General features: G+C 28.0%; 1 protein-coding gene across 1 annotated transcript; it reads right to left on the reverse strand.

Moving 5' to 3' along the window:
- Positions 1-3,450: 3,450 nt before the first annotated feature.
- Positions 3,451-7,576, reverse strand: K444DRAFT_722124 (uncharacterized protein; the record flags this gene model as incomplete). Its single annotated transcript, XM_024888549.1, has 3 exons — positions 7,336-7,576; positions 4,595-4,680; positions 3,451-3,699 (listed from the first exon to the last, which is right to left on the reverse strand). Coding segments are annotated over exons 1-3 (465 nt in total), but the record flags the coding sequence as incomplete, so codon positions are not given.
- Between the last annotated feature and the right edge of the window lie 9,634 nt (positions 7,577-17,210).

Consider the following 17,210-nt stretch of genomic DNA (forward strand, 5'->3'; position numbering starts at 1 on the left):
GTAGCTTTAATATAAATATATATATATATAATTAAGAATAGCCTTAAATATAGTAAATTAGTTATAGAAGAAGCTAATATTTTCCTTTAACTAAAAGAAAATAAGCTATATATACTTTACTATTACCTTATAGAACCGAATATTAAAGCCAAAGTATAGAGTAAAGTTAATATCTTACTATATTATACTATAGTAAGCCAGACTTTAACCTTTTACTTAATAATACTAGACTTAAAGCCTTATAGCCAAAAATAGTAAAATCATATACTAGAAACTGCCTATAGGGCTATAGTTAATCTCAAAGTAATCTTATAATAGATACCTATTAAAGAAAAGGCCTTAACTCCTCTATTTTTAGTATTTTATATATAAATTCACTCTTTTAAGTAATTACCGATTATATTAAGATCTAGAAAGTTATAAAAAACAAGAACTAGCTATAGCTCTATAGATATTATTATATATAAAGACCTATAAAATATGTCTGGCTTATTAGAAAAGGCTTTAGATATTAAGATATTAAATAAATCAAGGACTTATATATACTAGTCTAGTACTAGATAAATATATATTATTAAACTATTACAAGTAGCCAAAGAAATTAATACCTGCTATCGAAAATACTATATATAAGCCTATTTATTAGGGCTTATACGAAAAAATCCCTTAGATAAAGCTTATCCAAATATTAATAAATATTATATTTATAAGACTAGTAATAAATATACCTTAGGAAGGAAGTCTCTTATTAAACTTATATTATACTAACTTGCTAAAGACTCTAATAATAAATATAAGCTACTTGAAAAGCAAGATACTCATAGTATTCTATTCAGGTTAAGTCTAGAGTAGTATAGATATACTTTTGTTACTAAAGGAACTATAACGGTATTTGAAGCCAGGTTGAAATATAAAGGGTTAGTCTACTAATACTTGAATAGAGTTCAAGAAGAGCTTATACTAGTCTATCTTGGAAATATCTCTCTTATCCGTCCTTACTTCTATAATATTAGGGTTAGGATAGTTTATATACTACTTATATTATAGGCTAGTAAGTAGGTATATAGAGATTTAATATTAACTATGGGACGGGATTTGACTATAGAAACGAGTAGGGCAGTTATAAAGATATTGGATTACGGAGTAGAGTATTATAATATACGGCCACCGAATATACTATAGAATCCCGAGATTAGAAATATAGTATTAGTTGACTTCGAATATTCAGAGATTTTAAAGCAGATAGAAGTCCTTTAAGAGACATTGCCTAATCGGAAGCGGAAGCACCTCTACTTGCCGGGATTAATAGAAGTCCCCTCAGAAGAGAGTCTATAGGATGTCTCTGGATCGAGGTACTTCCATTACAGCAATCCATATATTTTAAAGTAATTTAATTCAATAAAGCCACGAAAATGATCCCTCCGCTCATTTTCCTCCGGTAAATGTAATATATCATCTTTCGTTGCCTCTCGTATAGCAGCTATTTAATTCTCGGACAACTACGAGACTTTACCGCCATCGAAACCTACTCCTGCTACAGCTATTTCTAAGTGACGTAAGTTATTGATACTGCCTTCCAGATAAAGTGTATGGTTATGGCAATCGGCAATAGATTTTAAATATTTCATTCTTAGTTGAATACCGCAATTCGTCAAAGCCTGTACGAAACGACGAGTCAGAAATCTACTGGATAAAGTACAGGGGTGTGGAAACCCCACTGGAGATGGCCCCGCATGTACGGAGCCGCTCCATGAGCAGGTGCTTGCGGGCCGAACGGGTGGCCCAGGCCACTGTTCTGGCGTTTTATGATCCCTTGAATCGCAGGGACCATGGACTCATGGTCCCTCAAAGGCGCAGCTGCGCAGCTGCACACCTTGCAAACCAATCAAGCACTGAGTTCGTTGAGCTACTGTCCAGTTATTATAGATGCAGGCAGTTTTGGCTGTATAGCAGAACAACATGCCATGTATCGCCTTCAATAGAAGTATACCCTCGCGACCCTAATGGATGTGCTGTCCCCTTCCACAGCTCTGCACCCCTATCTAATTGGCAAGGACTGGAAGCTGCTGGGAGGATCAATTATGGAATTAGACAAGCGCCCTTAGCATTTGGTATATATGCAAGTTGGGGGAAGGGCCGAGCCAGAACTTTTGCTCGGCGAACATAAACGAGTTCAGAAATGTTAAGTCCCTCAGATATTTAAATACAAACGTTTATTCCTTCTCCTCAGTAGTAGTTCTTACAACTATTCTCCAAGCAACAGCTAGTCCCCAAACAGTCACCTTTCTAATCCTTTCCGGAATATACCAAGCGGAGCTGGAATATCTACCAAGCAGACATCGGCATGGAATGAATAGGTATAGCATGAGGACAAAAATAAGTGGGAGAGATATTATTCCAAGAAGGGCAAGTATAAGTATAAGTGGCAAGACCCAGAACCTTCAACTTCATCGATTTCGAAACAGGAAAAGAGCACTATATCAGCCTGGAGTAAATAGAAGTGGAAGGAGGATAACAAAAAGTAGAGCAGATATCGTTTAGCCAAGGGAGAGTATAAGTATAAGTAGCAAGACCCAGAACCTTTAACTTTACCGATTTTGAAACCAGAAGAGAGTACCATATCGGCCTAGAGTAAATGGGAGTGGAAGGAGGATAACAAAAAGTGGAGCAGATATCGTTTAGTCAAGGGCGAATATAAGTATAAGTGGCAAGACCCAGTAACTTTATCGACTTCGAAACCGAAAGGGAATAAGGGAAAAGAAGTAGAGAAAAAGAAGAAAAAGAAGGGAAACCTTTCAATAGTATTATACCGGCCGAGATAGGGGAATCTATACCACTAGATACTTTACCTTAATACCAATAACTATATATACGAAGTTACCGGCAAAGTAATATACTTTACTATAGAAGCCAAATCTGGTATTATACCAAATAGTTCCGGCTTATATCTCGAATCGATCTATATAGCCGAAATCCAGCCAGCCAATATAGCAGAACTATATAAGATTATTACCGAAACCCCAGTATAAAACGATATTTAGGGATAGTACTATTAAGACTATATAATAGAGGCTCTCGAAAGTTTAAATAAGGAACAAATTATAGATAATAAGAATTTTAAGAAAGTAAAAAGGCATCTTCTAAAGAGATTTAATAGCTAAAAACTCGATATTCTTACTTTATTTCAGATAGTAGGAAGCCTTTTCGAAAAAGATAAAAGGAAATATTATTTCTCGTTACAGATATTTATAGATAGCTATTAAATTAAAAATGAGAATAATACTTAAATAGAAAAAGCAGATCTAGTTTCCTATAAAAGAGTATATTTCTCCTCTATTAATATACTAATTAATCTATTAAATATTCCTAGTACTATATATTACTATAGTTTCTAATAGTATCTATTAGTAAATATAAATACCAATTACTTAAACTCTAACTTACTCTAGTAAGGGCTTTTATATATTCCCAGTACTCTGGATATACCCTACTAAACTCCCAGTCTACTAGTCCAGTAATCTTAATACTATTTAAAGCAGTATATAATACTAATATGTTCTTAGAATATAGGTTACTATAAGTTATAATAATCTGGTAACTTATACTTAGTATAGAAGTAATTAAATCCAGATAGACCTGATTTAGCTTCCGGTAAATAGAAACCAAGAATACTTTAAATTCCATTTTAGTTAAAATACTCTTTATACTAGTCCGAATATATTATTATAGATCTCTATATAAGGGCGGATTACCGCTACTAAGGTATTTGGATTATAATAGCACTTTCTATAAATATTACAGGATTCCCCCTAATTAAGACCGTATTAGTATATTAAAGGATTATTCAAGTTATTCAAGTTATTTATAAATATTTATAAATAACTTAAATAAAATATAAATAACAAGTAGCTTAAAAAACTTAAGTAAAATAGAATAATTATTTATAAATAATATAAATAACTATAAATAATTACGTGGAAATTATATAGAAGTTACGGGATTATTATAAATCAATATATATTTAAATTTAAAAAAATTAAACTAAGGTATCTATTAAGCAGCCTTATATAAGCTAAGCTAGAGCTTATATAAGGCTACTTAAATATCAATTTTCTATAATAATAAACTAATTATCCTCCCTAGAATCTTGGTTTTTCTTCTTTTTCTCTCTCTTTTTCTCTTCTTTTTTAGCCTTTTCTAACTTATCTTGAAATAACCTCTAGCTTTTTAAGTAAAATATTATCTCAAAAATACTCTTATTAAGTCTATTATATAGTTTAGACATAATAAGAGCACCCTGAGAAAAAAACCTCTTACTAGCTACTAAGGAAGCCGGAATTCCTAAATATTTCCTAGCTATTAAAGCTAATACAGGGAATCTAGTAGTATTAGACTTCTAATAGTCTAAGGACTTAGTCTATATATATATTAGTACTAATATATTAAAAAATATTAAGAGAATATCGGATAGATATTTAATAGAATATAAGTAAAGTTTTATTTACTTTTTTATCTTCTCTTTTTTCTTCTAAATAAGTTATTAATTCATTCTCTATTTTAGAAAACAAATTAGTAATATATATATCCGAACTACCGGAATCGGAATCGGAATCGGAATCGGCCATACTAATATCCGAAGTATCGGATCTAGCTTGAGATATATTATAATTATATTTATATCTAAATTCAAAAATTAGTTATTAAAATACTAAAAGCTAATAAAAGAAAGTACTTATATATTATAATCAGTCTTTAATCTATTATATATATCCGAAGATATACTACTAGATAAGCCAATACTAGTTAATCCTTCTTATTTAATTCGAGAATTAAGAATAAGAGCCAAATATAAAGCTTTATTTTTATTATCTAAAACGCCTGTTTTAGGATAATATTTTCGAAGCTTAGCTATACCCTTATCTATAGCATCTGTAAATACTTTATCCTATTAAAATATTAGTATAAAAATATTAATAATATAAAAAGAGTTTAAAAAAAAACTTACTTTAAATTCCTTTTTGAAATTTTCCAATTTATTATATATTTTATATACTTCAGGTATAATATAATATATAGTAGGATAGTTTTCGGCTTGTAATTTAGTTATTGCTTTAACAAATATTAAAATTATATTTAAAATATTATTTAAATAAATAATTTCAATATTAGTTAAAACTAGACTTTTATTTTTAAAAGCCTTTGAATTAGAGCTATTAATAACTACTTTAATAGCTTTATATATATATAAAAAGTTCTTTAATATATAATAAATCAAAGACTACCGTGTTTTTTAATCTATAAATAATTAGTATTAATTAATAATTAATTAAATAATTAATTAATTACTTATTAAGTTAAAGAAATCGAGCATTTTCTATATTAAAAGCTTTAATTTGAGCTTCTAATAGCCGTCGGTTTTCTTAATTATATTTAAGACCTATAATAGTCTTTCGAACCTTTCTCTAAATTAATAAATCTATAATTTATTAATAAAACTATTATAAATTATAAAGGGAACTTACTTATTACTTATTCTACTTCTCTTTCTTCTTCTCTATCTTCAAGTTCTTCTATTTCTTACTCATATAAATCCGTAGAATAAGAGGTATTATAATTATTCTTAATAAAAGCTTTTAAAATATCTTAAATTACCAAGTTTAATATATAAGCTATATAAGAAATATCTCTTTGAAATTTAATGCCTTCCTTATTATAATACTTTATAAAAGCCTTTAATAAGATATTATTTGAGCTAGTATTATCTCGAGTAATACTAAATAAAATATATTAGTAATTATATAATTTACCTAGTAATATTATATTTAATATTATATTATTTTAAAGCTCCTAATAAAACAGAAAGTATATAAATACCGGAGTATATATTATTTAAATCTTTTATAACTAATAAATAATATTTTAATTTAAAATCCTTATTTATAAAATATCTATAATATATTAGTATATATTTTACTTAATAATTATTAGAATATATAAACTTATATAGTAATTCCAAAAAAGGCCTTTTAATTTATACCTGTTCAAGTATCTAAAGTAATAGAGAAGGTTCCTTGAGAATTAATATTCTCTTTTAACTCTTCTTTAATATTTAAACTCTTTTTAATATAGTATAATTTAAGCTCATCTATAAGAGCCTTCGAGTATATAGCAGGTACTTAACTATTAAATATTAGTATATAAATAAATAAAGAATAAAGTAATAAAAGCTTAAAATAGTAATAGCCCAAAAAGAAATATTATTATTAATAATAAAATTTAATAATAATCTCTTAAAGTAATTAATAATAAAGCTTTCTTCTTATTATCCCGATTACTTATTAAAAAGGCTAGTTATAGTTATTTGTAAGACTTAACTAAAAGCTTCACTTTTATCTATTAAATATATTAGTAAATATTTCTTTTTAATTAATAATAAAATAACTTACTATTATTATTACTATCCTTAAGATTCTTAAGGTCTATAAATCTATGGAAATGCCGAAAATAAGAGTAATAATTACTTATAGGAGTATATATTTATTAATTAAGCTATGTTTTACTATTAGATTAGTTAGTAAAAAATTTATTAAAAATTAATATATTAACTTACAAATACCCTCTAATTATACATTTAATAATACATATACAGAGGTCCCCGATATTCTCTTATATAGGATTTAGCGTCTTTTTTAAGTAGCCTTTCTTAAAAAGAGAAGCTTACTTATTAAATAGTCTTAATTCGAAATCGTAGTAATTTTGACTTATATTAAGCTTGATTAAAGAGTCTTGAGACATTTTCGAGTATATTAAATATATATAAGGATATATATAATATAAAATAATATAATAAGAGTAATAATTGATTTTTTATAAGTAATTAAAGTATAAGAAAGAAGTAAAATCAAGGAAAACGATGTATTCTTATATAAAGTTCTAATATTCTAAAGTCTGCTTTATAATTCTTCTAATTATAAAGGTTTGCTTTAGTCCGAAGATTCTAGTTCTTTGATTTCTAACTTTTAGCTCCTATATTAGTAATTTAATATAATTGTAATTCATGGAGGTTCTAGAAGTATTATTGAGGTTCGATTCGCTTACCAAGCGCTACTACCACCTGATTAGCTAGTAAGGTGGCGCCAGGTACGGGACCACCCGAGGCCTTACCTAATTAGGCTAGCTTATCACGTGTACAGATCACGTACGTTATTCAAGTTATTTATAAATATTCATAAATAACTTAAATAATATATAAATAAAATATAAATAACGAGATTTATACTTGAATAAAATAGAATAACGGCTGTTATTCTATTTTACTCTATTTATTTAATATACTGGACCGTATAGAACTCTTTAGTTCAGATAAAAGATTCGGCCAGAGGTCCGTAAAGGGATCTCCCTCAATATATAACATAAATATATAGTTGCAACTTCTAATTGAAATTGCCCCTAGCGGCTTCGGCATTAGTATATCTTCTCGGTAAGCCCAAATATAACATATAGTCTAATACTCGCTAATATCCAGGCCTGGAGCAAATTTGACTACTATACAGGGGATAATCTTTATTATCCACTTTAAAAGAACTTGGTAAAGCACTTTCCCATCCTTCAGCAGCCGCCAGAAAGCAGAAGCTGGAAACCCATTCGATATATCCAATGAATTAAGGCCAATAAGTGCCTGAACCTGCTATACCAAAGGTGAAACGATGCTAAAGGCACCACACGGTTCAGGAATAGATGGCTGAATAACCTTTAGCTCTTGCGCAACATCTGGAACTGGTAGGATAGTCGTCGAAGCCCCTAGACGCGGGCAGATCAGTTTCCAAATTCACACATTACTCCAATAACATTAACATACCTCTGAGCTCATTTAACCGCTCTGTACTGTATTTAATATGCGGAGACAGGTCTGCCTCTGGATTTGATTCAAGGATCTTTACCAGTGTCGAGATGAACCTGGAGTTATACCTCGCCCGCGGCGTACGGAGCGACGGATCGAGGCTCGATAGCGGAGTTGGGTTCTCTCGCATATCATATCAGGGAATGTTGATTGCTGTTCGTATTGGTCGAGCAAACTTGGTTTGTTGGGGGCACTGCAAGTTAAAGGGTCCTCCGAGGGGTTTCTGTATTTGCCCGAGGCGACAGGGGTCTTAGCGTGGCAGCGGTTTGGTAGTGTTAACGCTAAGAGGTCACGTGAACCCAAGTTTAGTCGCCTCGCCCTCGCCCTCTCTCCTCTCCACTCCTCTCTGCCTCAAGATTGAGAATGAGCTGAGATGAGAATCTCGGCCCGCAATACGTACGCGCTGGAACTGTTTTACAACGTAGAGTCTTATGATGCTTGTCCCGTGGCACCTGTCGAGGACGGACGTCTGAATGGAGCCTCATCATTGGCTTGTTGGATGCAAAGGAGCGGTCTTGATTCACAAGATTTCAGCCGTTGTGTTTCGCCCGTGCATCTGATCCCCGCATCCTCCTCGCTTTGAACGCCCGTGGCGGGACTGGCTGACAGAAGGACAAGATTCCATTCCAACGTTCGTCCCAGCAGATGCCAAGGGGCAAGTAGGCACGCAGGGCTGAATTGTCATCATCGCCGCTGCTTGATAGTTCGACCTTCTCCAATATAGGAGCCCCAACGCCAATGAAGCAATCGGCTGCTCCACCATTTCAAGAATGACCGGCCCCTGTACGCTGTGAAGGATTGCACCCAAGCGTTATCCTTAAGTTGGAGAAGTAGAAATGAAGCTTGGCTTCGATCCAGAGTTTCGTATGTGTACGGAAAGCGATAAGGATCAGAAGACCAAGCGATTTTCGAATCTGGTTTTCGACCTTCAATATCTGATTTGTAACACGTGTGCACCCCACCAAAAATCGCCCGTAACCAAAATACCGCATTCTGCAGGCATAACCACACCTAACTTAAGTCCCTTTATTACTATCTATTATAAGACTCGTATATATAATTAAATCATATTTCTAAGTATAGATAATTTATAATATAATTAACTATAATACTTCTGAATTATTCTTATAAGGTTATACTAGCCCCATATTACTACTTATAATATTTCTCTGCTCTTTTTCTTTACTCTTACTAATATATAACTAGCTTTATATATATAAGATATATATAAAAGAACGGAATTATATTGGATTAGAGAATTAGTTATAGAGGATATACTTGGAATAGCTAGTTAATAGAAGGCGTATCCGAAACCGGCAAAAATAAGTTAAGATATACGAAGTCGCTAGTTTATAAGAGGCATGCCCGAAACTAGTAGTACCAAATAAGGATATACTTAAAGTGGCCGGCTAGTAAGAGATATATCCAAAACCGGTAGTAATAAATAAGGATATATATAGAGTTACTAGTTAGTAAGAGGTATATCCGAAACCGGTAGTAATAAGTAAAGATATATTATAGGATAACTTAGTATAGATTTATACTCAAAATAGAGATAGATAGTTCTACTAATTCTTTAATATAGAGGGGTTTTCCTACTATATTCTTATTTCCTAGATTATTATCTTTACTTTCTTTTATTCCTATTCTTAATCTAATCTCTTTAAAACTGCCTTATCTAAGACTTTATATATTATAATATTATGGCCTACTACGAAAAGTACTAAAAGCAAAAGGGCATTAGCCCTTTTTATAGTTACTATAATATTATCTTTCCTTTCTTAAGCCCGACCGAATTCACCTTAGAGAAGAAGTATTTATAGAAGGCCCGTAAGCCAAAGCCAAAGCCTCTTGCCTCTTACTTTTCCAAGAATAATAAGAGAAATAATAATAATAATAGTACTAAAGAAATAAGTATTAGAAATTAGTATATCTATTAGGCCAAGTTCTAAAAGAATAAGAAGAAGAGAGAGAAAGAGAGAAAAGAGGAGCAAGTAAGAAAGAAAAAAGAAAGTCTCTAAAGAACTATTACTAGGGATACTCTTTGTAATATATAGGAAGATAACCTCGCCTTTACTAGGAAGAAGAAAAAGAAATCGAGGCTTTAGGGAAGTACTTTAACTAAGGCTCATAGTTAGTAAGAGTTAAAAGTAAAGGAAAATAATAAAAGAAAGTATAATAAAGAAAGACTAACTAGTAAATATGGCTATAATCCTACTAATAAGCCTTTACTAATAGGCTTATTAATAATTATCTATTACTATATTAGCTATTCTGGGAAGCCGTTTAAGTAAACTATTTCTTTAAAACTCCTATTTTTTCTTGATTCTTATAAGATATTTGTAAGGCTTAGTAGCTAGGTACTTAATTATTTCCTAGAGTCTAATATCTGGAAAGGTATTAGAAGGACTAAATACTATAAACTTAATCTTGAGAATTAAAGCCTGACTATAGGCTACTTTACTAGTAAGATTACCTACTCTAAAGTTCCGGACTTCCTGGTTTTATTTAGAGAAAATCGCACTTTTAAATAGTTTCTTAAATATATAAAGAAAACATATCCTAGTATAAACTATTAAGAGCCCAAACTCTGCTTCCTTATCCCTATTAAAAAAAAGTAGCCTTTATAGGATTATTAATTATATAAAGGGCTAATAGTTAATTTAATAATAACTTCTAATACTAATAACTTATTAAAAACCCTTAATACTAATAACTCTAATAGTAATATAATTAGAAATAATTATATATCTAAAAAGAAATAATATTAGTATTAAAGTACTAGTAAATAACTTAGTATTATCTATTAAGAGAATTATAAGAGATCTAAGTCTCTATAAACTCTAGCTAGTAAGCCTACCCTAGCTACTAAAACTCTAGCCCGTAAGCCTACTCTAGCTACTAAGCCTATTTTAGCTAGTAATTTAGAGGAGTCCTTTAATAAGGTATTTAATAAATAATATAAGTAGCTAAAAAAATCTATAATAAAAGGTTATATTAATAGGTATTAGTATATATTAAAAAAGGGGCTAGCAGACCTTGAGAAAGAAAAGAAGTAATTTAAAATACGAAAATAGAGCTTTAAAAAAGAGAGAAATATAGTAATTAAAGAAAGTAATACCTATATAAATAGGCTTAATAAGAGAGTATAGCTTTTAAAAGCTATAAGAAAGGAATTTGAAATTAAAAAATAAAGTCTTACTAAAATTCATATAAAGAATCTTAAGAAGCTAAATATAAAAATACTTTCTTTTCTTTTAGGAAATTCTCAAGGTAAGGTAATTAAGGGAAGATAATTATCTATAAGTTTAAAGTATCTTAATAGTCTTATAAAAAAGAATTTAGAGATTATAGACTTACAAGAGAAAATAAGGCTTATAATAAAGGCTCTTTAATAGAGTCTCGATTATATGGCACGAAATGAGAAAGGGCTTAGTAAGCTAGTTATTTAGTAAAATAAGAGTAAAAGCTTAATATCTATTATATAGGGAGCCTTTTAAGTAGCTATATAAGAGATTTAGGGCAAAAGCTCGGGGTTAGTAGTACTAGTAGTTCAGGAAGCTTAGGATAAAGGCTTTAGATCTCTTGAGGTAGCTAGGCCTAATATTAATAAGAGCTCTCTATAGTTTACTAAGGGTAAGAAAAAAGCATATAAGTAATAAGAGACTATCTGGATTTTCTAGTATTATTAAATTAGTTATATTAAGAGTCTTATTACTCTAGTAGCTAGTTAAATTAGGAATATAAAAAGTAATATTTACTTATTTCTAATTAACTAATTTCTAATTAATTTTAAGAACCTAGAGATTATATAGTTATATGCCTTTTTCCTCTAGCTATATAATACCTTAAAAAACAGATATTATATATCTACTATAATAAAGGGCTTTATTATTAACCTAATTAGGTAAGGTATAATACTATCTCATTATATTACTAGTTATTTATATAGCTATTCTATAAGTAATTCGAGTAAGCTTTAATATCCTCGGATCTCTATATATAGCCTAGTCTATAAACTAAAATAGCTTTATATCTAGTAATATTATAATTTAATTTTTAATATAAAAATAATTGCCTTATTTTAGTATACTTAAATATATTAGGTTTAGTTTTTTTAATAGTATTATTATTAAATTATTATTTCCTAGAGATACTAAGTAATACTTTCTTCTGAGAAATATATATCCTTAATAAATAGTAAAAGTAAATATAGAATTTAATAATATAATTACCTTATACTAGTATCTTTCTTTTTTTTTTTATAAAAGTATAACTTTATTTTATCTTTATTTTAAAACCTTTATTCTTCTTCTATATTTTTTCGACTTTACTATTAATACTAAAAGCTAGTATCTAATTACCTATAACCTCTCTCTCTTTCTCTAAATCCCTCTTTCTCTAAACCCCTCCTCTTTTAAATTCCTTTTTCTTTAAACCCCTTCTCCTTTAATCCCTCTTTCTCTAAACCCTTTTTTTTTTAATTCCTTCTTCTCTAAACTCCTCCTTCTTTGAACCCTTTACTAATAATACTAAAAGCTAGTACCTAACTACTATTTCCGGGTTACTTTTATTCGGAACTCCTATACTATAAGTCTTTAACCTACTTGCTTCTTAGAAAGCTAAATTTTAGATCCCTCCTTCCCTTTTTTAATATCTCTTATATCTTTAGGCCCTTTAGAAGTACTTTCTCTTAAATTTCTAAAAAGAGGCTAATTTCTATTTAGATCTCTCCGAACTTTAATACTTCCTTTCTTTTTCTAATACTTTCTCCCTTCCTTTAATACTTATAAAAGCCTTTAGGCTATTACTAAATACCTTTATTTTTTGTCTTGAAATATATACTAACTTATTCTTATAGGAAATAGCCTTTCTTTCTCTAATTTCAATTCCTTTAATATATACTTCTTGCTTTTAGGCTATTTAGATATTTTCCCGTTCTCTTTTATAAAATATATACTAACTTATTTTTTAGTTTCCCTTACCTTACTTTTCTTACCTTACTTCCCCTTTAATATTACTATATATGTACCTAGTTAGTACTAGTTCTTATAACTTATAGTTAGGCTTTCTATTTATTAAATACCCGAATATTTTATTTTACTTTTACTTTATATATTTTATTTTATATACTTTACTTTCCTTTTATTATAGGTTAGAACTCAAATAGTATTTACCTTAAGTACTTGTATTCTCGGGTATATAAAACTCCTATAGATCTTTCGGGATTATAAACTAGCCTATTTTAGTTTAGGAGAGCTTTCTCGAGAATATTTCAGGAGTTATAGTATTTATTACAACTTCTCCCAAAAATTAATATAATATAAGTAATTCTGATCTATTCTCTCTTTATAGAGCAAACCGCTGCCCTAAGTTCATATAAAAGTCTTAATTATTCCTCGAGTTAAAGTATAAGTACTTCTTATTTCTATTAAATTAGATATAAAGAATAATAAGTGCCTTTAGGCTAGACTATAATACTAGTTAAGTATTAAGACTCCCTATATCTTGCAAGATATTATTTATAGCTCTAGACATATTATATTTAATAGGGCTTTTATATCTAATTACCTTATATTATAATAAAATATATAGTATTATAGTTAGGGAAGTTCTGCTTTATAATCTTATTTATTACTTATAGATTTTCTAGCTAATAAGTCTTGGCTAATAGCTAAGAAACTTATTGGCTACTTTATCTAAAGCCTCTAGAAGCGGGAAGTTATCTTAATAAAGACTTAGTATTAAAAATAGGTTTAACTAATTAATTCAAACGAGAAGTTTATAATAAGAGTTTCTATATATAAATAATTTCATATAATAAACTCAAGTCTCTATTCCTAGTTATATAAGTAAGCCATATAAGAAACTCTTTCTAGCCTATTAGAGTAGTTCCTGTCTCTAGTTATATGAGTTATAATATATAATAAACTCAAACTTTTCTTAAGTTATTTTTAGAAGAATTAGTAAGCTTTTCTAGATAGACTTATTAAGGCCTTAGTTTTTAAAGATATTAATCTAGCCTTCTTACTTCTTTTTTAGGTAATAGTTCGGCTCTCAGGAATTATATATAAATATTAGAATAAATAAGGAGATATACTATATACGCTTTCTAGATAGATTAGAATAAAACCTATAGGATTCCTGTAATATTTATATTAAATCTATAGTACTAGCTAGTAAAGACTTTAATAACCTTAATAAGACTTAAATTACGAGCCCAGCCCTTAGATTTCCCGCTTAACTTTAAGATTAAGTAATTTATAATAGGTTACCTATTATGAAATATATTATACTCTTTTCCTAAAAAGTACTAGGTACTAGTAATAATCTAGATACCCCAAAGCCCTTAAGACTTTTTATAAGTTTCTGGCTTTAGGGCATTTTTATGGCTAGCCAATTCTATAGAGTCACGTGACCACGTAATTCCTTATATTAATTTAAAGGAATTATATCTTTATATATAGCTATAATATTACTTTTAAGAAGCTTAGTATAAATAAACTTTTATAGCCTAAATATTAGTTATTAAATAAGTTATCCAAGATTCCCTTATTCTCTAAATTCCCTAAATTATTCTCGTATTACTCCTTATTATCTATAGAAATCTTATTATTAAGATTATTTTTTTTAATATTCCCTAGTTCTTAATTCGCTATAATTGCATTCTCTAGTCTTTATTTCGCCTCTCGAATTACTTCTAATTACTTATTTCCCTTATAAGGAGGCTCGATATTAAATAGGAGCTTTCTAACTCTCTTTTTATAAAGTTTGAGGGCATAATAAAAGAACTAATATACCCTAACGTAATCTTAATCTAGCCCTACTTTAAGCTTATTTATAGTATATATAATACTAGTATCTTTAAAAAAAGTTATATAAAGCTCTTTAATTTCGGGAATTTAATATATTATATAATTATATCTCGTAATCTTCTTTTTAAGCTTAGAAAGTAATTACTTAGTTACTTTTATTAGGGAAATACTATAATAATAAACTTCCTAGTAATAATTATATAGCTTTTCTAGAACTCTAGGCCAGAGGTAATTAGCCCTTGCCTACTAAAAGTAAATCGAACTAATATTATAAAAAAGAACGAAGTTATTAATCTATTAATAAAAAGTATTTATATAAATAAATTAAATAGTAATTAGGTTATAGTAAGACTTCCTATTAAAGATACTTATATTATAAAAAGATTCAAAAAACCGTTTCTAGGTCTCTATAAGCCTACTAGCTAAGATATTTTACTATATCTTAATATACTAATTCTTTATTAAGGGCCCGTAAGTAAAGGCCTTTTTCTATAGTAAATCGTAACCCTTTACTAACTACTAGAGCTCGATTTATATAACTACTATAAGTAGTATCTCTTAGCCTTTATTAGCTCGTAACTTTTTTGGAAAATAACCCTATTTCCTAATATAGAGAAAATAAAACTTTAGGATAGTAATTTATATATAATTTAATATACTAATAAAAATACTAATTATTATTCGAGAATATATATTAATAATATTATAAATCTAGAAGCTATAATAGAATAACTTATTATACCTATCTATAGACTAATATTAACCTGGCCCCTTAATAGTAAACCTCTTATATTTCTAATTCTTATACTTATCTCGCACCTTTATTTTTACCTTATCTAATATCCTAAGTATTTACTATATTTCTTTACGAGATATAAATTTACTAGTATTTTTTCGGACCTAGTAATATATTCTCTTATAGCTATACCGGATTAATTAATTACTCTTTAGTTCCTTAAAAATAAATTCTTTAGCTTCCTTAAAAGTATTAATATACTCGGTATTAAATTAATTTCGTTTTAGCTAAAGCTTATAATAGTATCAAATTATTTTTAGGGTATATATATTAAGCCTAGGATAATTAAGTTTATAATTAAAGATTCAAAGCATACGTTTGGGTAAATAGTTCTAATACTAGAAGTAATATATTATCTTAACTAGCTTCTTATTATAGAGATATGCCTTATATTTTACTTGCTATTAATCCGGAAAGAGTTTAGTATTCTATTATTATAATTAAGTAATATAGCTAGTTTTACTAGTATTAAACTCTTCTAGTTATAAGGTATATCTAATATCCTAAAAAGTCTTTTCTTAAATATAATAGAGCTCTTTAATTTAAGCTTAATATTATTTCTATAATTAAGGATTAATTCTATTAGTTCCTATAATATAATATAGTTTATAAGTTATAATAATAGTAATTAGAAATAAAGAATAAGGAAAAAAGGAAATATATAGTCTTTAAATATTAGTCTATACTAGTATAAAAACCTTACTTTTATATTTATATAAAATATAATATTATAATTACTAAAAATAGTCTTATTTTTATATTATATTATCTAGATATACTATATCTAGATTATAAAATAATACTAATATTTTATTTCTTATATATAAAAAAAGCTTATTTTTAGTATTATATAATTATATAATTCCCTGAATTCAAGAAACTAGTATAAAATTTAGAGAAAATAACTTATTATTTATATAATTCCAAAATTATTAGGCTTCCTAATCTAATTCTATATTTTTTAGGTTTAACTAGGAATTCTCTATTTATACTTTAGTATTATACTAGTAATAAACTTATAAATATAGTTTACCTAACCTATTTATTTAGCCCGGGAATTATATCTTATAATTTCTTTTTACAAAAATAGTATTAGTATAGCAAATACTATTACCTATAAAATTAATTCTATTTTCTAATTAGCTTATTAATCCTATTATTATCTTTATTTGCGAATTTATTATTATTCTATAAGAAAAAGAGCTTAAAAAAGTTAATCCGATCTTCTAGTTTATTTATAAATTTATTCTTTTATATTTTTTGGGCCTTTATAATATAAAGATAACTCCGAATTCGTAATTACTTTTCAGGAAAAAAGTATTATAAAAAGGCCTTCTTTTTCTTCTAACTAATTCTTTTTCTCTTAACTATAATACTATACCTAATCTTTTCTTTATCTCTTTTCTTCTTTCTTTAAGTATTATTTAAGCCTTTCTTCCTATTATAAAATAAATATAATTCTTTATTATACCGCCAAAAAAGTTCTTAAAAAAAAGAAAAGATATAATATATATAATATTAGTAATATTAATAACTTATACCTATCTAGTAAAGATAAGTAATATAATATAGCTCGAGTATAAAGGCTTAAAGACTCGAGGTATTATAGAGAAGTAATAAGTTATACTTTTCTTATATAAAAAGCTAGAATATAATACTAATTAAATATTAGAATAATAATTTATTAAATCTACTAAAC

Source organism: Hyaloscypha bicolor, assembly GCF_002865645.1.
Source record: "Hyaloscypha bicolor E unplaced genomic scaffold K444scaffold_61, whole genome shotgun sequence".
In the NCBI taxonomy this organism is placed as follows: domain Eukaryota; kingdom Fungi; phylum Ascomycota; class Leotiomycetes; order Helotiales; family Hyaloscyphaceae; genus Hyaloscypha; species Hyaloscypha bicolor.